At 45.5% G+C, this 23207-nt stretch overlaps 1 protein-coding gene across 1 annotated transcript in view; it reads left to right on the forward strand.

Moving 5' to 3' along the window:
* LCP1 (lymphocyte cytosolic protein 1) overlaps positions 1-23207 on the forward strand; it is a 103994-nt gene that overhangs the window by 28195 nt on the left and 52592 nt on the right. Inside the window, exons 2-3 of the mRNA XM_030200505.1 lie at positions 19332-19405; positions 22809-22972. Coding sequence (XP_030056365.1) covers positions 19339-19405; positions 22809-22972 — 231 coding nt within the window. The 5' untranslated portion in view covers positions 19332-19338. The remainder of the gene's footprint in view (positions 1-19331; positions 19406-22808; positions 22973-23207) is intronic.

A 23207-nucleotide genomic window follows, 5' to 3' on the forward strand; every position in this document is an offset into this window, starting at 1 on the left:
CAAGCAATTATCAGCACTAACTGGCATTAATTAGGATTTATGTGCATAACTCACTCAGCATTTTCTGTAATGTGGTGCGCATAAATTCTAAGTTGCATAGTTGAAAAGGGAGTATGGCCATGGGTGGGGTGTGAGCATTTCTAAAATCTATGTGCGTTGTTATAGAATACACCCGCTCTGTGCCTAATTTAGGTGTTGGGGTTTATGCCAAGTAAAACGTGACGTAAACGGCCATGACTAGATTTGGTTGCATGGAGAGGCGATCAGAGTAATTCTATATACCGTGCAGAAATTGAAGCCTATTCTATAAAATTTAGGCATACTATAGAGAATACGCCTAGGCATACTTTATTTTCCACGCAAAATTTTCAGGCGCCATATATAGAATCTAGCCATTAGGGCCAGATGTTCAAAAGGACTTATCTGTATAAAGTCCACCACTGTAGGGGCAGTTTTGGTGCTATTCTGTGAGAAACTATTTTGTAACAATACATGGGCACCCAGGTTCTGTTCTAGAATATTAGCATACTGACATGCCTAACATTTGGGTGCCTGCACTTCAGAGGTATAGTTAGGTGGAGTGCAAGGAGAGCAGCCGCTCCCCCAAATAGATTTTGAATAAAATGGCGCCTATGCAGATTAGCCCTTCAGCTTCACACTGACACCTATTTTACAAAAGGACTGCTCTCCCTGACCTCAAAACCTGGCTACGCTTCTGATGCAGTTAAACAGCCATACAGCTGGTGCCTAAAAGTGGCAGGAAAATGTTAAATTTAGCAATATTCTGGTAAATTTTATGTGTAAGTGGGAGCCCCTCCTATGTCCCGCCCATGCTCAGCCCCTGTGTATGCCCCCCTTGTATTTATGCATAATGCCACTTAAATGTGGCATTAGAGAATAGCACTTAAGTGGAACATTGACATTTTTTAAGTTAGGTTACGTTAGGTTATTTTTCTTGATATACCATATTTAACTGACTCACAGACCAGTGGCGTACCAAGGGGGGGCGGTCCGCCCCGGGTGCACGCCGCTGGGGGGATGCCGCGCGCCTGTCGGCTCTTCGCATTCATGCTCCCTCTGCCCCGGAACAGGTTACTTCCTGTTCCGGGGCAGAGGGAGTATGAAAACAAAGAGCCGGCAGGCGCGCGGCACCCCCCCCCCCAGCGGCGTGCACCCAGGGGGGGTTCTTTTGCCGGGGGATCGGGGGTTCTTTCGCCGGGGGGCGTCGCGCTGTTCCGGGGGGGCGCTGCACCTGGGGGGTGGGGCGCATCGGCGATCCGCCCCGGGTGTAAGCCCCCCTAGGAACGCCACTGTCACAGACTAAAGCGGTTTACAAATTCACTTGTCAGTGTTAGTAGTCTGTACATTTATGCATGTAGGGGTAAATTCCATAAGTGGTGCCAAAAATTATATGTGCTGAGCACTCTTCTATATAGGGTTCGTGTCCTTTATAGAATAGCGCTTATGGCATAAACCGCGCCTGCTAAAAACCGGTACAAATGCCGTGCCTAAATTAGGTACAGTTCGGCTGAATTCTGTGTTTATGCATGTAAAATTTTGGAACTCCCACGGAATGCCCCTAGCCACACCCCCACAAGTTTGTGCACATTAGGATTTAAATGGAGATCGTAATAGAATATGATCTGTGCGCAAATCCTAATAAGGCCAATTATCAGCACTGATTGTCTTGTAAAGCAATTGTTGTGTGTATAAATTGGCTATGTGCACTGATTTGCACGCACAACTTTAGTTGCTGTTTATAGAATCCTGGGGGGGGGGGGGGGGGTAATGTGCACATAAATGTTAGCGGGCAGTTAGTTCATTTTTTATTTTATTTATTTATGACATTTCTACCTTGCACTTTCCCAAGAAAGCTCAGGTTCAATGTGGCTTACATAACAAATTAAGAAGAAACATTACAAGAAAATTAATATTAATACAAGAATACAACTATTTAAAAAAATTCATATTAGCTGAACAGAGATCTAAATAATTGGGCTTTAAGTAAACTTCTAAACAACATATAATCAACTGGGTGTTTGATATACTTGGGTAATGAGTTCTAGACTTTGGTACTTTGGTAAGAACAATTAGCGTTATGGATTGTTTTGTAGGTTAAATTTTTACAACTTGAGAAATGTAATATGAGATATTCTCTAGAAGATAAGGTCACTGAACATATAAAGAGGAATCCAATAAAATTTATATGGAAATATAATGTATGATTTTAACAAAATATTTCTAAAAAGCAAGGAAAAGACCTCAAAACGCTCGACCGCTTACTTTCAGTTTTCAGCGGCTTTAACTGGGGGCGTGGTGTTCATCACTGGTCATAAAAACCTTGCTTGGAAAGAATTATTTTAACTTTTAATTTATTTCCAAATAGATTTTAACAATTTTGCTCTTTTTACAAGAAAGCACTAAGTTATGGTCAGATCAAGAGAGAGGAAAAAAATTTTCTCAATTCTTTCCCTGTCGAAGCACAGCCCTTGAAAAAGCCCACAAGCGAAACGGATGGGGCCACCGTCGGGCAACAGATAAGTGCTCGACTTTACTTTATCTTTGTAAAGCTGCTTTAGAGCACTTCAAGAGAATCAGTGAAGGTTTTTATGAACCAAAGAAAATTTCAAGTTAGCATTGATATTGTCAATATATTTAAAAATATTTTGAGGTCTTTTACTTGCTTTTTAGAAATATTTTGTTAAAATCAAACATTATATTTCCATATAAATTTTGTTGGATTCCTCTTTATATGTTCGGTGATCTTACATCTTGGAGTCCTGTATGGTAATCCTTTTACTATTGTCTAGAAGATAAGGTGGCATTTCATGGTGAATGGTGATAACTTAATGAGATCTTAATGAGTGCCTCAGGGATCGGTGCTGGGGCCGATTCTATTCAATATATTTGTGAGTGACATTGCCGAAGGGTTACAAGGTAAAGTTTGCCTTTTTGCGGATGACACCAAGATTTGCAACACAGTGGACACCCCGGAGGGAGTGGAAAACATGAAAAAAGATCTTCGGAAGCTAGAAGAATGGTCTAACGTTTGGCAATTAAAATTCAATGAGAAGAAATGCAAAGTGATGCATTTAGGGAGTAGAAATCCAATGGAGACGTATGTGTTAGGCGGGGAGAGTCTGATAGGTATGGATGGGGAGAGGGATCTTGGGGTGATAGTATCTGAGGACCTGAAGGCAATGAAACAGTGTGACAAAGCGGTGGCTGTAGCTAGAAGATTGCTAGGCTGTATAGAGAGAGGTGTGACCAGCAGAAGAAAAGAGGTTTTAATACCCCTGTATAAGACGTTGGTGAGGCCCCACCTGGAGTATTGTGTTCAGTTTTGGAGGCTGTATTTTGCGAAGGATGTTAAAAAAAATGGAAGCAGTACAAAGAAAAGCTATGAGAATGGTAAGGGATTTGCGTTACAAGACGTATGAGGAGAGACTTGTTGACCTGAACATGTATACCCTGGAGGAAAGGAGAAACAGGGGTGATATGATACAGACGTTCAAATATTTGAAAGGTATTAATCTGCAAACGAACCTTTTTCGTAGATGGGAAGGCGGTAGAACGAGAGGACATGAAATGAGATTGAAGGGGGGCAGACTCAAGAAAAATGTCAGGAAGTATTTCTTCACGGAGAGAGTGGTGGATGCTTGGAATGCCCTCCCCCAGGAGGTGGTGGAAATGAAAACGGTAACGGAATTCAAACATGCGTGGGATAAACATAAAGGAATCCTGTTCAGAAGGAATGGATCCTCAGGAGCTTAGCCGAGATTGGGTGGCAGAGCCAGTGGTGGGAGGCGGGGCTGGTGGTTGGGAGGCGGGGCTAGTGCTGGGCAGACTTATACGGTCTGTGCCGGGGCTGGTGGTTGGGAGGCGGGGAAAATACTGGGCAGACTTATACGGTCTGTGCCAGAGCTGGTGGTGGGAGGCGGGGCTGGTGGTTGGGAGGTGGGGATAATGCTGGGCAGACTTGTACAGTCTGTGCCCTGAAGAGGACAGGTACAAATCAAGGTAGGGTATACACAAAAAGTAGCACATATGAGTTTATCTTGTTGGGCAGATTGGATGGACCGTGCAGGTCTTTTTCTACTGTCATATACTATGTTACTATCTATGTTAAAATGGTAAGATAGCATAAAGAATCTGATGAACAAGAACACAGAGCTTAAATGAAATTCTTTCATTGACAGGTAACCAATGTACGTAGATCCTTAAAAAGAGGAGATGCTTCAATGTAATGCAGCAATCTATATGTAACGCGGGCAGCCATGTTTTGTACAGTTTGTGGTTTTCTTAGGAGACTACACCTTAATACCTGCATAAATTGAATTGCAATAGTCAAATTTAGTTAAGACTAACAACTGAACTAAAGTGCAAAAGACTGATCTTGAAAAGAATGGTCTTAATCTTTTAAGTTTCCATAACGAATTAAAGACATTCAAGACTACGATCTGACGAAGAAGGGCAACCTTTGAAAGCTAATCAAGAAATGTATTAAGTTATGTCCAATAAAAAAGGTATCATCTTATTTTCTTTTCCATGTTTTATTTTGTTTGATTTCTATTGATAACCTTAAGAGTGGACTAACACGGCTACCACACTCCTCTACAAGACTACTTTGGAAATTTGGCAATCAAAAGAAAGAAACTGATCAATTAAGATCTCTAGGATTTACATTGTTGAACCCAAAGAATAAGTAACATTATCAATCTTAAAACTTGAGATGGCTATTGGATGATAAGGGCTAGTTACTATAATAAATTTCATTTCATCAGTATTAAGTTTCAGTTTGAAATTAAGAGCCCAAGATTCCATTAATACCTACTTTGATTTTGGATACAGATAAGTCCCCTATCTATGTATTTTCAACAGCACTGTAGGAGAGTAATTTTATAGGAAACGAGAACTTCTTCCTTTTTCTGTTGCCAGTACGCAACTGTGGAACACCCTTACAGGACACTTGTGGCTTTGTAGTAATGTGATGAAATTTAAGAAACTTCTCAAAACACAGTTGTTTGTGGCTGCATTTTATTGAGTGTTTGTAATGTTATGTCTTCTGATACCAAAGAGATGAGATTTCTTGACGCGAGAAAATGCCTCTGTACGTCAGCGGTCTGAATATTTTTTAACTTAACAGGCTCGCTGAACTGACTCTTCATTGGTAAAAAAAAAACCTCATGTTTTCTTGTATCTCTTTTCTCTTTATAATTTCTTATTTCTATTTTTCTTTATTATTTCATTAATTTTTTTATGCTATTGGAAGCAATATGGCTGAAAGCAAATACACCTAAATAGTCACTTATCTTCAGGTCTTTACCTATGGGTCCCGTTTTGCTCTTACATCTACATAGGATTCATCAGGGAAAACTTTGTCATTCAGACTATACTTTCAACGATTTCTACAAAATCAAAAAGAAACCTCATCAATTCCACATTTTTAATCCATACACAGTCTTAAACTGCAAATTCTAATAAGGACTGATGTTTCCCGATGGAACGCAGCAAACTAAAAATGCTGTAATACAGAGGCATTTTCTCGCATCAAGAAATCTCATCTCTTTAGTATGTCTTTTCTAAATGACTTGCGCACAAAGTAAGATTGCAAGATATAAACTTTATCCCATCTAGAAAGTGTCTGATAAGTGAAGTTACACAGCACTATTCAGTATAACCACCTCGGATTTAGATTAAGGTTTAAATTTTGAGTGGTGGAAGTTCTACTATTTTGAAAGTATGCCCTCTGATACAACATGTATTTATTTTAGTTATTTGTGATTTGACTTTACTGACAAACAGAACAAAGTGGTTAAACAAATACAAAACTAAATTAAAAAGAGTAGAAAAAGAACTACAATATAAAATAGGAAAGAAATACAATCAACCAGAAGACAGCAGTTTAGACACTCATCACATTCTCATTTACTTTCTCTCCCAGGCAATATAATGCCCTCTCTGTTCAATTATACATCATCATTAACAAAAGCCTGCTGGAACAGCCATGTCTTCAGTCCAGTCTTAAATCTAGTGATGTTAGTTTCACTGTGCAAGACTAAAGGAATGGAGTTCCACAAATGTGGAACTGCAAAGATAAAAAAAAACCCACTATGACGAGATGATTCTAATTTGGCAAAACAAAGCCCTGGTAAACACCATACAGTGGACATTGAGTGATTGTAATGCTCGTGGTAATGAATATGGAATAGTTAGTGATGACAGATAAGAAGTACTTTGACAAAATGCCCTAAATGCCAAAAGTAAACCTTTAAACTGAATGTGAGAGAAAACTGGCAACCAATGATGATCCTTTAATATTGGGGTGACATGATCATATTTCTTTAGATGACCTATTTTCAAAGCACTTAGACTTACAAAGTTCCGTGGAGGGGCATAATCGATAGGGACGCCCAAGTTTTTCTGAGGACTTCTCGTGAAGGGGCGGGGAAACCCATATTATTGAAACAAGATGGATGTCCATCTTTTGTTTCAATAATACGGTCGGGGACGCCCAAATCTGGAAATTTAGGTCGATCTTAGTGATGGTCATCCTTAGACTTGGTCGTTTCTGATTTTCGGCAATAATGGAAACTGAGGATGCCCATCTCAGAAACGACCAAATGCAAGCCCTTTGGTCATGGGAGGAGCCAGCATTCGTAGTGCACTTGTCCCCCTCACATGCCAGGACACCAACCGGGCACCCTAGGGGGCACTGCAGTGGACTTCAGAAATTGCTCCCAGGTGTATAGCTCCCTTACCGTGTGTGCTGAGCCCCCAAACCCCCCTACAACTGTACACCACTACTATAGCCCTTATGGGTGAAGGGGGGCACCTAGATGTGGGTACAGTGGGTTTCTGGTGGGTTTTGGTGGGCTCACATTTACCACCACAAGTGTAACAGGTAATGGGGGGGAATGGGCCTGGGTCCGCCTGCTTGAAGTGCCCTGCACCCACTAAAACTGCTCCAGGGACCTGCATACTGCTGCAATGCACCTGAGTATGACATTTGAGGCTGGCATAGAGGCTGGCAAAAAGTATTTTTAAAGAATTTTTTGAGGGTGGGAGGGGGTTAGTGACCACTAGGGGAGTAAGGGGAGGTCATCCCCGATTCCCTCTGGTGGTCATCTGGTCAGTTCGGGCACCTTTTCGTGGCTTAGTTGTAACAAAAAAAGGACCAAGTAAAGTCGTTGAAGTGCTCATCAGGGATGCTCTTCTTTTTTCGATTATGGGTTGAGGACGCCCATATGTTAGGCACACCCAAGTCACACCTTCGCTACGCTTCCAACACGCCCCCGGGAACTTTGGTCATCCCCGCGACGGAAAGCAGTTGGGGACGCCCAAAATTGGCTTTCGATTATGCCGATTTGGGCGACCTTGGGAGAAGGACGCCCATCTTCCGATTTGTGTCGAAAGATGGGCATCCTTCTCTTTCGAAAATTAGCCTGATAGTAACCTATGGAACTTTGTAAGTCTAAATGCTTTGAAAATGAGCCCCTTTAAAGTAAGCAAATAGCTGTGTTCTGTAAAGTTTGCAATCTTTTAAACAGGGTTTTAGAAATACCTAAATAAATAATGTTACAATAATCTAAACATGTTGTGAAAAGAGAGAGCAACAGTGACTGAAATGTATCACGGGTGAAAAGCGAACAAACTGATTTCAGTTGGTGTAAAAGAAAAAAATTGAGATTTACATAACACTGAAACTTGTGGTTCAAAAGAAAGACTAGAATCCAGAAACACACCTAAATAGCAGAAACTTGATACATAGTAAATGATGGCAGATAAAGACCTGTACAGTCCATCCAGTCTGCCCAACAAGATAAACTCATTTTACATGGTATCTGATACTTTATATGAATACCCGAGTTTGATTTGTCCTCAGAGCATCAAACAGCATAAGAGGAATAGAAGGAGGGGATAGGTGACCTATCAGTCAACAGGCCACTATTTTATCACAATTTAGGACAAGTAGGTGATCAGCAAGCCATTTAGAAATTACATCAAGACAACATTGAAGACACGATAAATCAGGGTTAGAAGAATTAACTTTATAAAGCAGTAAAATATCATTTGCATAGATATGAAAGGAAATACAAGATTCCTGAATTAGAGCAGCAAGCGGACTTAAGAAAATATTAAAAAGAAGTGGAGAGAAAATAGAGCCTTGTGGTACTCCACAGATTAGAGATTTAGAGTCCGAAGTCGAATGATTGAACATGACAGAAATTGATCTTGTATTAGCCAGGGACGTAGCCAGAAGTTGATTTGGGGGGTTGTGTCCTGGGGTGGGGGCAAGAATTTCCTCTTCTCCCGCTGCAGCACCCCTCCACTCCAGCTCATATCTTTATTGGTGGGGATGTTCAAGCCCCCCCCCCCCCAGGTGAAGAATTATTGCCAGAGGCAGAGCCCTGCACGTGGTGTCTGAAAAGCAAGGAAACATGCGCTGCTCCACCCTCTGCTACCAGCACTTCCAAGCATGCTCAGTTCAAATACATGAACTGAGCATGAGCGGAAGTGCAGCATCAGTGGCTAGAGCACCCTGCTGATTTCATCCTACTACTTAAGCAGCACTAGCAGGGCTCTGGCAGCAAAACACTATGGCTGGCAGGTGAGCACCCCCACCAGCCACATATTAGCTGCCACAATTTTAGAGGAGGCCTGAGCCCCCCACTCGCTACGCCACTGGTATTAGCACTGGCTCTTCTAATAATTCTTGGTTGCGAAAGGACTCCACAACTTTAAACCAGTGCTCTTGGTAGAACACTGTATGTTTGAGTGGCAGTCACTGAAAACGTGGCACACAAAATTCAGACTACATGGATATGGAGGCTACTTACAAGTTATGGAGCCCTTTTACTAAAATTCACTAGCGTCTGGGCTTGATGTGTAGTAATGTGGGGTTTTATTGCATGCCAAGCCCAGATTTAATGTAGCACTTCTGTTTTGTTTTCTTTAAAAAATATTTTATTGCAGGTCGTGTTTGAATGTTGTCATTAGCACACAGTAACTGCATAGAGTTAACGCAGGAGTACTTAGTGCTCCTACATTAAGTCTGTGTTATCCAGTTACCATGTGCTAATCATAATGCGGTAGCTCAGTGGTTCCCAAACCTGATCCTGGAGGCACCCCATCCAGTCAGGTTTTCAGGATATCCACAATGACTATTCATGAGACAGATTTGCATGCAGCGGAGGCAATGCATGCAAATCTGTCTCATGAATATTTATTGTGGATATCCCGAAAACCTGACAGGCTGGGGTGCCTCCAGGATCAGGTTTAGGAACCACTGGGCTAGCTGGATAATTTTTTTATTTATTTGGATTTTGCTCACACCTTTTTCCGTAGTAGCTCAAGGTATGTTACATTTCCCTGTCCCCAGAAGACTCACAATCTAATTTTGTACCTGAGGCAATGGAGGGTTAAGTGACTTACCCAAGATCACAAGAAGCAGCAGTGGGATTTGAACCAGGCACCTCTGGGTATCCAGAATGGTGCTCTAACCACTAGGCTCCTAATGCAGGAACGCCCACTCTCTGCCACCTCTGAAAAATGTTTAGAATAAATCTTTTACATGCAAACAGGCAAAATGCTTTAACATATTGCTGTTAGCATATGCTTGATTACCTTTAGCATAATGCTTGATTAGCACACTCATGTTTGAGTGTGCTAATCAAGCATTAACCCCTCATGTTGTGCATGCTTGATTTTAATGAAATTGAGCATGTGCAAAGTGTCGTGCATGCTCAGTTTCACTAAAACCGAACATGCACGCGATGAGAGGAAAGCAGGGCAGGCAATGTAAGGAGAGCATCGCTGGGGAAATGTTTCAGCTGGCAGGGGTTGGGGACCCACACCAGCCAAACCAGGGGGCACTGGATCCATTTTGGGGGCCCAGACCCCTGTTGTCCCCCGTAGCTATGCTACTGGCCCTAAGCACCTGCTGATTTTGCTTATTGTTTAATCCAGGGCTGGCCTTGAACTACCACTGGCAAAGCGAGAGCTAAATGAAAACAAAAAAATCTGGTTAACTTAGATCACATCAGTATTTGGTTTACTTTAGGATATACAGTAATGTTCAGTAATCTAACTTAACCAGTTAAGTCAGCTGAATTATAGCTGATTATAGTTAGTTATGTGGATAGCTTTAACCGGATATGTTTCTACTGAATACAGAAAGATGTTGAAAGTCAAGAAGAACCATTTGTGCTGCATGAGCACAGAACACTTTAATCTTTCCACTGCTTACAACTGGCACCAGTTTTACTTTCATTTGCAGCTCAAGAAAGCAGGTTGGAAACTATTTTGTAATCTTGATTTCCATATCATCATGCTGATCAATCCATAGACTGGTGGGTTGTGTCCATATACCAGCAGGTGGAGATAGAGAGCAATCCTTTTGCCTCCCTATATGTGGTCATGTGCTGCCGGAAACTCCCCAGTATGTTCTCTATCTCAGCAGGTGGTGGTCACACACAGCAGCAGCTCTGGCTAGGTCTCCAAGCCTAATCTTTAGGTTTTGTTGAGTACCTGGGGTTGAGGGCTCTTCTTGAGCAAGTGCAAACCTGGTGGTGCCAGGTCCCTCCTTTTCTCCCCCCTCCCGCTGGCTCCGTTAAAAAAAAAAAATAATAATTTTTGGACGTCCTTAAGGGCGTTTATTTCAACGTTTATTTCAACGTTTATTGCAGCTGCTCACTGGGACACCAGTTCGTTACAGCTCGGAGCGAGAAGCAGGTAATTTTTACCTTTTTATAGCGGGCAGGGGGTTCCCTGTTCGGTCTCCACGTGGCTTATGGCGTCAGAGGGCGAGGGCGCGAGGATTCGCTCCCCGGACCGCGTGGGTGCGTCTAGCGGGGATGCGGGGATTTCAAAACCTGAATCGCCTTTGTTAGGCATCAGTTTGGAGTCCGTTCAGTGTCCCGGTTCCTCCTCCGGTGCGGCGGTTTTTCCCGCCATAAGCGCCCATCCCCCGCTGCTCGCCCACTCCATGTTGGCCGGCCACTCTGCTCGGATGACTTCTTCTTGAGCCGCCCTCGAGCTGGGAGACGTTAATACTATGGTCGCCCTTGATTCGGGTGACGGTAAGAAAGCGGCCAAAGTTAAGCGCCGTTCTTCCCGCGCGGCTCCTCGGAGTTTCGCGCCGGATGCCATTTTGGATGCACAGCACGTTTCTCCCCCGCTCTTGCGAGCGCCGGTTGAGGGGGCGGCTAGGGCCGTGGCCCAAGCTGCAGAAGTGCACAGTTCGGGGGGATTCTCCCCTGAGTTCATTTTGCTGCTCTATCAGGCTTTTCTTATGCAAAACGCTGCCCCTGCCCCCCTGTAAGATAAAGGGGTTGAGGCCTCCGGAAGCAAACGCCCTCGGGTGGATTTCCAGGCCCTAGAGGACTCTGTCTCCTCTGATGTAGATGAGGGCAGCGTATCTCAGTTCTCCCAACGGTCCTTTGGGGATTCCTTGGAGCAGACGGATTCCCGCTCGGATGGAGCGGATGACCCCTCTGCAGCGCGGATCTTTCGCTCAGAGGATTTGCCCAACCTGTTAGTGCAGGCCATGAGCATTTTGAAGATTTCCTCTCCGGAGGACGTCTCTCCCTCAGCCTCTGTTGGCTCTGCCATTATGCTGGGGACGAAGCGCCCGCCTAGAACCTACCACGTGCATGAAGCCATGCGCACCTTGATTTCGACTCAATGGGATGTCCCAGAAGCGAGCCTCAGAGTGGCTAGGGCTATGTCCCGCCTCTATCCTCTGCCTGAAGGTGAACGGGAGGCCTTTCTTTGGCCTACCGTGGATTCTTTAATCACTGCGGTGACTAAGAAAACGGCGTTGCCGGTGGAAGGTGGCACGGCCCTAAAGGACGCCCAAGACAGAAGATTGGAGGCGGCCTTAAGGTCGTCCTTCGAGGCGGCTGCTTTAAGTTTGCAGGCCTCAGTTTGTGGCTCCTATGTGGCCAGGGCGTGCCTGACGATTGTGCAGCGGGCTTCCCCCTCGGATCCTTCCTTGAGGGCTGATTGGTCGGCCCTGGAATCGGGCTTGGCTTATTTGGCAGACTTGCTGTATGATGTCTTGAGAGCCTCAGCTAAAGGTATGGCTCAGACAGTCTCTGCACGGCGGTGGCTTTGGCTGAAGCATTGGTCTGCGGACCACGCCTCTAAGTCTCGCCTAGCTAAGTTGCCTTTTAAAGGCAAGCTAATTTTTGGGGTCGAGCTGGACAAAATTGTGACCGATCTCGGCACGTCTAGGGGCAAGAGGTTACCAGAGGTTAGGGCTTGGGCCAGTGGTGCTCGCCCCGGGTCCTCCAAAGGACGGTTTCAAGAAGCCCGTCGGTATCGCCCGGGCAAGTCGGGCTCCTCTGCCCCCTCTTCCTTCAAGAGGAACTTCTCCCCCAAGCAGCATTCCTTTCGCAGAGACCGCCGTCCCGGAGGTGCTTCCTCCGGTCCTCCCCCAGGGTCTCGTACCCAATGACGGGGCCCTGGTCCATGGCCCAGTGCAGATTGGAGGACGCCTGTCCTCATTTCTGGGCGAGTGGACCAGGGTAACTTCAGACGCTTGGGTCCTGGAAGTCATCAGAGACGGCTACAAGCTAGAGTTCTGCCGACCCTTAAGAGACGGGTTTGTACACTCTCCCTGCAAGTCTCCGGTCAAAGCTGTGGCAGTACAGCAGACTTTGGACAATCTGATCCGCCTGGGTGCGGTCGTTCCGGTGCCAGAAGATCAGCTTGGCAAGGGACATTACTCCATTTACTTTGTGGTACCAAAGAAAGGAGGTTCTGTACGGCCTATCCTCGACCTCAAAGGGGTCAATCGGGCCTTGAAAGTTCGGCACTTCCGAATGGAGACTCTCCGCTCTGTTATAGCGGCAGTGAAGGCAGGGGAGTTCCTGGCTTCCTTGGACATCAAGGAAGCTTACCTGCATATTCCCATCTGGCCTCCTCATCAACGCTTTCTGCGTTTTGCAGTCCTGTGCCGACACTTCCAGTTCAGAGCCCTCCCATTCGGGTTGGCTACTGCTCAGCGGACCTTCTCCAAAGTAATGGTGGTCATCGCGGCCTTCCTTCGAAAGGAAGGAGTACAAGTCCATCCTTATCTGGACGACTGGTTGATCCGAGCCCCCTCTTATGCAGAGTGCGGCAGAGCTGTAGACCGGATGATTGCTCTTCTGAGCTTCCTGGGGTGGATCATGAACTGGGAGAAAAGCCAGCTGCGCCTGACTCAGTCCCTGGAATATCTGGGAGTTCGTTTCGACACCCAAGTGGGCAGAGTGTTCCTGCCGGACAATCGAATTAACAAGCTGCAGGCTCATGTGGACCAGTTCCTAGTAGCCTCTCCTCTTCGGGCTTGGGACTATGTGCAGCTGTTGGGCTCTAGGACGGCCATGATGGAAGTAGTGCCCTGGGCCAGGGCTCATATGAGACCACTACAACTCTCTCTGCTGCAGCGCTGGACTCCAGTGTCGGAGGATTACGCTGTGCGCCTTCCCTTGGACCTAGCGGTGCGCAAGGCACTGAGCTGGTGGCTGAGGACAGACAAGTTGTCCGCAGGGATGCCTCTTTTGACCCCGGAGTGGGTTGTCGTCACGACGGACGCCTCTTTGACGGGCTGGGGAGCCCATTGCTTGGGAAGGACAGCGCAGGGGCTCTGGTCTCCTGCAGAGGCAAAGTGGTCTATCAACCTCCTGGAACTCAGAGCCATTCGGTTGGCGCTTTTGGAGTTTCTCCCGGTACTGGCGTTGAAGCCAGTATGGGTCCTGTCGGACAATGCCACTGCTGTGGCCTATATCAATCGCCAGGGAGGTACCAAGAGCGCCCCTCTAGCCAAGGAGGCCATGAATCTATGCCAGTGGGCGGAAGCGAACCTGGAACAGCTGTCGGCGGCCCACATTGCTGGAGTCATGAATGTCCAGGCGGACTTTCTCAGTCGCCATACCTTGGATCCCGGAGAGTGGCAGCTATCGGCTCAGGCGTACTTGGACATCACGAAGTGCTGGGGCCAGCCGAGCCTAGATCTGATGGCGTCATCGGCCAATTGCCAAGTGCCATGCTTTTTCAGCAGAGGACAGGACCCTCGATCTCTGGGAGTAGATGCTCTTCTCCAACAGTGGCCGACACAGGAGCTTCTATATGTGTTCCCGCCCTGGCCCATGTTGGGCAGGGTGCTAGACCGGGTGGCAAAGCATCCAGGCCGGGTAATCCTGGTGGGTCCGGACTGGCCCAGACGTCCCTGGTATGCGGACTTGATCAGGCTCTCAGTGGACGGACCTCTGCGACTGCCAGCGGAGCAGGGCCTGTTGCATCAGGGTCCCGTGGTGATGGAGGATCCCTCCCACTTTGGTCTTACGGCCTGGCTATTGAGCGGCAGCATCTGAGGAAGAAAGGCTTCTCAGACAAGGTCATCGCCACTATGCTGAGAGCGAGGAAGCGCTCTACTTCTACTGCTTACGCCAGGGTTTGGCATACCTTTGCATCGTGGTGTGAGGCAGGCTCACTTTCTCCCTTCACTGCTCCAATTTCTTCAGTGTTGGCGTTCCTGCAAGAAGGTCTGGAGAAAGGCCTGTCGCTCAGTTCCCTTAAAGTCCAGGTAGTGGCTCTGGCTTGCTTCAGGGGCCGCCTGAAGGGTACTTCCCTGGCTTCGCAGCCAGAAGTGGTGTGCTTTCTCAAGGGAGTTAATCACCTGCGCCCTCCTCTGCACTCAGTGGTACCTGCGTGGAATCTCAATCTGGTGCTAAGAGCCTTGCAGAAGCTGCCTTTTGAACCCTTGTCGAGGGCATCTCTGAAAGACCTGATGTTGAAAGCAGTCTTTTTGGTGGCTATCACTTCAGCCAGAAGAGTTTCCGAGCTCCAGGCGCTATCATGTCGAGAGCCCTTTCTGCAGTTCACTGAGGCAGGAGTGTCTATTCGCACAGTGCCTTCCTTCCTGCCCAAGATTGTTTCTCGCTTCCATGTGAATCAGCAGCTCTGTCTCCCATCCTTTCGTAGGGAGGACTACCCAGAGGAGTACTCTGCTCTCAAATATCTAGATGTGAGACGAGTCATCATCAGATACTTGGAAGTGACCAATGATTTCAGGAAGTCGGATCATCTGTTTGTCCTGTTTGCAGGTTCTTGTAAGGGTCTGCAGGCTGCTAAGCCTACAGTGGCAAGATGGGTCAAGGAAGCCATTGCAGCGGCTTATGTGGCCGCGGGGAAGGTGCCGCCTATCCGGCTGAAGGCTCACTCCACTAGAGCTCAGGCGGCCTCGATGGCGGAGGCCGGGTCCGTCTTCTTTGGAAGAGATTTGCAAGGTGGCAACTTGGGCATCGGCTCATACCTTCTCCAGGCATTACCGCTTGACTGTGGCTGCTCGGTCGGAGGCCCGGTTTGGAGCTTCAGTGTTGCGGTCAGGGATTTCTATGTCCCGCCCTGGGTGAGTACTGCTTCTTTACATCCCACCAGTCTATGGATTGATCAGCATGATGATATGGAAGGTAAAATTATGTATCATACCTGATAATTTTCTTTCCATTAATCATAGCTGATCAATCCATAGCCCCGCCCAGATATCTGTACTGTTTTTATTCTGGTTGCATTTCAGGTTCAAGTTTAGTCTTCAGTTCCTGTTCAGGAGGACTTCTTGTTCAAGTTTTTTCAATTGGATTCTTCAGGAGTTGAGACAATTTTGTGTTACAGTGAGCTGCTGCATTCCTCTCCCCTCCGTTTTACGGGGCTGAATTGAGACCTAAATTCTGCCGGCGCTCCCTCCCGCTTCGTGCGGCTGTAGGGCAGCTTTGTACCCCTCCCGCTTCGGCGGTGGTAAGGTCAGTCAGCTCCTCCCGCGGTTGCGGTTGCAGGATAAGCCAGATCCCCCCGCATCGGCAGGTGTGGTGTCCCTCCTCCGCTCCACGGGGATGAGCTGGACGGATTCCCCTCCCCCACTTGTGTGGGGATGAGCTGGGTTAATTCCCCTCCCCCGTTTCGGCGGTGGTGAGCTGGGCAGAGTGTCCCTTTGTGGGTGTAATTCTCTAAGTGCTGAGTCCTGCGGATGGAGCTTTGATATCGACATACTGAGGAGTTTCCGGCAGCACATGACCACATATAGGGAGGCAAAAGGATTGCTCTCTATCTCCACCTGCTGGTAGATGGACACAACCCACCAGTCTATGGATTGATCAGCTATGATTAATGGAAAGAAAATTATCAGGTATGATACATAATTTTACCTTTTAATCTAAGGGGCCCTTTTACAAAGGTGCGTAAGAGGCCTACGAGTGTCCAGTGCACGCCAAGTTGGTATTACCGCTCAGTTACCGCATGCCCAGGGTGGTAATTCTGAATTTGAAGCATGCTGAAAACACGTGGTAGAAAATATATTCTATTTTGTCTTGCTTTATATTCTATTTTCTACTGTGTGGTGCTTACCCGGTGGTAAACGGAAGTGGGCGTGTGCTGCATGCCTACCGCCTAGGTAGCGCATGAGACCTTACCGCTAAGTCAATGGTTGGCAGTAAGGTCATTTTTATTTTGCTGCACATGCATTTTCCGGCCCCTTAAAAAAGGCCTTTTTCCAGGACGCGGCAAAAATTGGCCCGGTGTGCGCCCAAAAGATGCGTTCGCACTTCCGCAGGCCACTTTTTGCCATGGCTTAGTAAAAGGGCAGCAAACAAAATGCAGTGTAAACTAGAGTTCAAAATAGGTAACCTAATACTATAATATACAAAACTCTAGTGAGGTAATTTAGAAACAATCGTGCTTCAACAATGTTAAGGAGAAAAGCCCTCAGAAACCATCGGCACACGGCCATAGGTTTTAAGAGATGTTATGATTTTTAATAATAACTATCGCTTAGGTTCTATCATAGGGCATAAAAACTCCCTAAAATGTTAGAGTATAAATTTGCTCTTCTATCTAAAGTGTTGGAGTATATTCTTACTCTTCTGCACAGCTTATGGTTACTGTTAGTATATTTCAAATAACCAGCATCAAAGAGCATGAAAAGGCACTGCTGCTTTAAGAGGCACTCTCTGCTTAGCGTTCTGAGGGCTTGTCTCCTTAACATTGTTGAAGCACCATTGTTTCTAAATTACCTCACTAGAGCTTAGTAAAAGGGCCCCTAAGTCTAGCATAGGTTGTTCTACATTTCAGATGCTTCTAATAAAGGGATGCTAGTCCTAACGGGTGTTAAGCCCTTAATGCAACACTTCCTTAGGAAAACAGGCTACCGCAAAATGCAGTGGCGTAGGAAGGAGGGGGCGGTCTGCCCCGGGTGCACGCCGCGGGGGGGGGGGGGTGTCCGCTCCGTTGGTTCCTTGCTCCCTCTTCCTGTTCTGGGGCTGAGAGAGCAAGGAACCAACGGAGCTGACGCAGCTCCCAGCGACGTGGACTCGGGGGCGGATCAGCCCTCCCGCCCGCCTCTTGCTTTTAAATCAATTAAAAATGTGCTTGGGGGGGGAGGGTGCGTGCCGAGGGGGGGGGGGGTGCTGTGCTGCACCCGGAGGGGGTGCGCAGTGGCGACCCGCCCCGGGTGTCAGCCGCCCTCGCTACGGCACTGGCAAAATGCGTTAAAAGCATTGGGCGATATTTTGCCTTTTTTGTGCATGCTAACTTATGTGTTACATACTTTTTAAATATATTTTTCAGAGGTGACGTGTCATGCATGGAGAATGGCTGTGGCAGCGTTAATCAGCTAGCACCTTAGGATTAGGATTCACATTCGCACGTGCTAGCCGGTTAACACAGAGTTAACACGGGACCACTTAGGACTAGATCCAGTACATGGCACCCAAATTTGGGCACCGAAAAAAATCCACACAGCGCTAGTCTATAAATGGTGCTCTGAGTTGTGCGCCTTTTAAAATAGCATTTAGAGCTCATTTCCGTGCCAAACTTTGGGTGTGAGAATTTATACCAACTGAAACCTGGTGTAAACCCTAGGCATGTTAGGTGCGGATCCCCGGTATTCAATAATACTGCACACATTGAATGCCCCTGACCCGCCCATGCTCCCAAGGTCACGCCCCCTGTTCAGTTATGCACTATAAGACTTGCACGCTGATCTTTATAGAATAGTGTGCAGCAAGATGCACGCGCAAATCCAAAGTGTTGCTAATTAACGCCAATAATTGATTGTTAGTACCCAATTATTGCAACTAACTGGCTCCTTAGCCAGTTTAGTTGTGCATGCAACTCAGGATCACATGCAATTTTGCATGCAGAAATTTGTGCACCATTTATAGAATCTGGGGGCATGAGGCAGTAAGTACTCACCTATTAATTCTCGGCAGGTACTGTGCTCTAATGGGAACATTAGTGGAGGAGTAGCCTAGTGGTTAGAGCACTGGTCTTGACATCTGGAGGTGGCAGTTCAAATCCCACAGCTGCTACTTATGATCTTGAGCAAGTCACTTAATCCTCCATTGCCTCAGGTACAAAATTAGATTGTGAGCCCTCCAGGGACAGAGAACTACCCAGTGGTACCTGAATGTAACTCACCTTGAGCTACTACTGAAAAAGGTGTTAGCAAAATCTAAATAATTAAATAAATTAGTGCATGACCTTCAAATAAAAAAATAATAAGTGCAAAAAACTGCCGAGATAAATCTGGGCTTCGTGCGCATTAGAATGCGTTAAGTCCATATTTCAGCAAAAGGGCCCTGAAGCTAATAGAAATGTATAAAAGGGCTAGATTCTGTATATGGCACCTGAAAAATCAGCACAGAAAAAATTACACTTAGGCATATGCTCTAAAGTACACCTAAATTTTAATGAATGGGCCTAAATTTCCATGCGGTATATAGAATAACACCGAGCACCATGTGACCAAATGTAGTCATGGCCATTTTGGCCACATTTTACTTGGTCTATATCCCAATGCCTAAATTAGGCACAGAGCGGGTGTACTCTATAATAATAATAATATAGTATTCATAGATTTTAGAAACGCCCATGCCCCACCCATGGCCATGTCCCCTTTTCAACTATGTGACTTAGAATTTAGGCGCACTACATTACAGAATACACTTAGTGAGTTGTGTGCATAAATCTCAATTAATGCCAATTGGTGCTGATAATTGCTTGTTAACATCTAATTAATAGCGCTGATTACCTAGTTAATCAATTAAGTTGGTGCACATTGTTATAGAATACGCTTCAGTGTCTGTTCAGATTTTCAGGTGCCATATGTAGAATCCTAGGGAAAGTGTCTCAAACTACTGCACAGTGGGAGATACTCACTATGAGTAAACCTCAGGTAGTATAATCACCGAGGCTGTTGTCCAATGATGAGTCATTGTGAGACTGGGAAGTAGGGGTACATAGAAAAGAAAAGAGAAGACTCCAAACTGATAACACTCGCATTTCTCCAGGTGAAACATGGCTGTCTCAGCACAGATCTCCGCTGAAGAACTGGAGGAGATCACGGAAGCTTTCCGCAAGATCGGTGAGTTTTCTTCTTTTACATCACCTGTAATGTCCACAACACAAATACGCACAGCTGGAATGCAGTGCCGATGCAAATGAAATCAGACGCAGCAGAGAATTCACCAGGGTGTAGGATTTGAAAATGCCACGCAGATGTGGTGCATTTTTTTTGGGTCATTTTCAAATGAATGAAAAAGCATTAGATAGAGTCCTTTCCCCCCTCCCCCGATATTCAAAATTATTTAACTGGCTAGGAACAGCTCCTGGCCGGTTAAATAAGTTTTAAGTGCCTAATCGCGGATATTCAACAGGAGATAGGTTATCTCCCGCTGAATATCCCAGTTGGTGTGACATAGCCGGCTTGGCATGGATATTCAGTGATTAACAATCCACCAACAAGGGGATAATGCTAACCTACCAGAGCCTGTGTTACATAACCACATTCACAAAGACTCCAGTGTTCCAATTGTATCAAAACACGTTACCTTTATTACACCAATGTGTCCATACTAAACGTATGACACATATAAACAGTTATATGTGTCTTACGTTTAGTATGGACACATTGGTGTAATAAAGGTAACATGTTTTGATACAATTGGAACACTGGAGTCTTTGTGAATATGGATATTCAGTGCCTAACCGGCTATGTTGAGCGGTCATAATAAGCTGAATAAATAGCAGGCCTATGTTTCACCGTTAAAAAGTTAACTGGTTAGCACTAAATATCAACTTAGCTGGTTAACTTTTTAGCAGCCAAAACCCCCCAGATATTCAACACCAGTCACTGGGAACGGCCCAGAATTCAGTATCCGGGCTCAGTGCCGATTGTGGCACTTGTGTGGGCACCCTCTCACAGGCTGAATATTAGGCCTAGTGATTTTGAATGGCTCCTTAATTGGCTGCTTTTGTACAGTACATGCAGGTTTGCAAAATGTGCTCATATGCATTTTTCAGTGCTGGAAAATATATGTGTAAGTTGCAAAGTCAGTGTAAACACAGAAGAACACAGTCTCCGCAAATCGAAAATTGCAAAGGACACAGCGAAGATGACACAGGTGCCTCGAAAAATGGCAGGGCTGGGCACCGCTATTTTTGAGGCGGCGCCGATGGAAGAGGAGGGAGGCCACCTTCCTCTTCCAACTAAAGGTAGGGGGTGAGAAAGGGCTGCTAGACCCACCAGATCGCCAGCCCCCCGGACCTCCAGCCCCCTGTTGCTTGGGGGGGGGGGGGGTTGGGTCGGGGTTCCTGCATGGGGCTGCTACATTGGGGGGAATGGGGGCCTCCTCTATGGTCTGCAAACCCTAATGCCAGCTCTGAGCTGGCATAGGGTTTGCCGCAGCCAGCGAGCCATTCTTTGGCGCACTGGTCACTGATCATTGGGGATGAATAGGTTTAGCATGCATTTGCATGCTACTTATGCTAAGAGCCCTGTTTTGCATGTATTTGCATGCTAGTTGCATTCAGAGCCCATGAGAGTATTGTTTCATGTGCTCAGGGGCTCTGATCATGGGGCGGTAGCAAACGCAGGCGCTAACAGCCTCTAGTGCCTGCATTTGCTTATGATCATCGGTCCATGAGTGAAGTCATTCATTTTCTGCAAGTATAGGTTTGCAAAATAGATGCTCTGGCTGTTCTTGATGGCAAATACACATGCATTCCTGCATTTTCTTATATGTATTATACAAAAGGCTTCGTGTTCAGTAGGGCTTTTGTAAAATACAGGGGAAATGTGAACATCCTGACCTGGATGCCCCCTTTCCAATATAGAGGTCCTATGCAAAATGGGACTTTACATCTAGGCAAATGAAAGGCAGCCCTAAATTTAAGAGCTCAGTTCAACCATCTAAATTTAGTTGCCTTTTCAGCTGTAAACTTAGTCTTCATTAGGGCAAATACCAAGAAGCAAATTTCTCTCTAAGGTGCATGGGAGTCTTTTATTCTTGTTATGATTGGGAATGCTGAAGGAATCATACAGTTTTAATAGTGTGGGGTAAACAAGTTCTGTGGGACTCCCAGGTGATCTTCCTGCTCTAGGAGATTGAAACCAGAGATTGCTGTAGTACAACTGATGGTAAGCATGGGTGGTGACTCTCACATACCTTAGAGGGAACATCACTGCACCACTAACCACTAGGCAAAGGTACTAAGGCAGGCAGTTTGATACAAGGCATTTCAACACATAAAGCACTATTTTACCCACAGAAATGGCTTTGATAATTACCCTCTTAAAGTGCAGAAATTGATGGAATGCAAGGAAAGTCTGCAGACGTATGTTCCATTTTCTTGTAACATTTTCCAATTTGCTATGCATTATAACAAAATATTTAACAAAACTGTTTTCTTTATCTTGCATCAGTTTCACCCGAACCTTCAGGGGAACCACGTGGTGTTTAATATCAGTTATCTCCATTTAAACTTCCTGCAAAGAGTCTTGAGCTTATCAGAGATTGCATGAATTTGTTCAAATAGAGCCCTTTCAATGGCACAGATACCTTCTCAAAGTGTTTCAAACTTTGAAATACAGCAGGTTTCATCAATTCTGAATCAATGGATACCTGGGAGTTTCCATTTTTTTGTTTGTTTCCAGTTATAGCACTGTCACACTCGTAGCCCCAACAGCTACCTTGTCCATCAACTCCTCTGGCATCTTTAGGCACAACTGTTGGTAAAGAGACTCAATCTCCCCCACCTGTCAGATTGTTTTACAGCCATCAGATCTCCCAAAACCACTGGACCGCTCTCTGCCTAAGCTTTCCAGACATCATCAGGAGGCATCACTGCTACCAGCTCTCTGGCAGTTTGAGCCTGTGGTGCAGCAGAAGGAACATGCATGTCTGGGCTTCAGGTGGTGTCCAGGTTTGAGGTTCTTGGAGAGTCTCTTTCCCGTGTATAAATCCCCAAAGACTTCAACCCAAGAGTAAATGCTATAAAGCTAGCCAGGGAAACATATGTGTCTATCAAATTGCTCATAATCTACTGAAAACATGCATTAGTGACTCTTACATGTACCTACAAAGTAGGAGAGATAATCACTCGATTCAACAGGAAATCAGAGCAATGCCAACCACTTCCATACATAGGTGCTATGCCATCTGGAATCCTGCTCTCCTTCCCTACAATTACACGTTTAAGTTAATTTAGAACCCTGAGGTGAAATCCATCAGCTCTTGGTAGTTTGCTATTTAGCTTGATAATTTGCTCCAAAAACTCTTTTTGATTAAAAGGCATCAGCAATATTAGTCTTATATTTCAATTGTGGTGACCTAATCCGTGTTTACTTCCTTCTTTGCCTACTCCCACCTTCAAAGGTGTTTTGGATATACATACAATTCAGATTTACTCTCTTAATAAAAATTTGCACAAAATCAGGCATCTGTGCTCAATTGCAATGAGAATAATATGATTCTTTGTGTTTACAGATACTGATGGAAATGGTTTCATTAGCCCTAATGAGTTGACTGAACTGTTCAAAGCAGCAAATTTACCTCTGCCGGGATATAAGGTACGAGAAATCATACAGAACCTGATGTCCACTGGAGATCAAAACAATGATGGGAGGATTAGTTTTGAAGAATTCATCTCGGTGAGTATTATGTTTATTTATTTTTATTTATTAGGATTTATTTACCGCGTTTTTAAAGGAATTCACTCAAGGCGGTGTACAGTAACAATAAATCAAACATAAACAATAGACAATTACAGCAGTAAAAATATTCAAACAACAATACAAAGTATGGCATAGTATGCTACATTAAATTGCCAACACAATACCCAATAAAACATTTTAATAGACAGCATTGGGTGTAAGCAAACATGGA

This window comes from Microcaecilia unicolor, chromosome 4 (assembly GCF_901765095.1).
Source record: "Microcaecilia unicolor chromosome 4, aMicUni1.1, whole genome shotgun sequence".
NCBI lineage: Eukaryota > Metazoa > Chordata > Amphibia > Gymnophiona > Siphonopidae > Microcaecilia > Microcaecilia unicolor.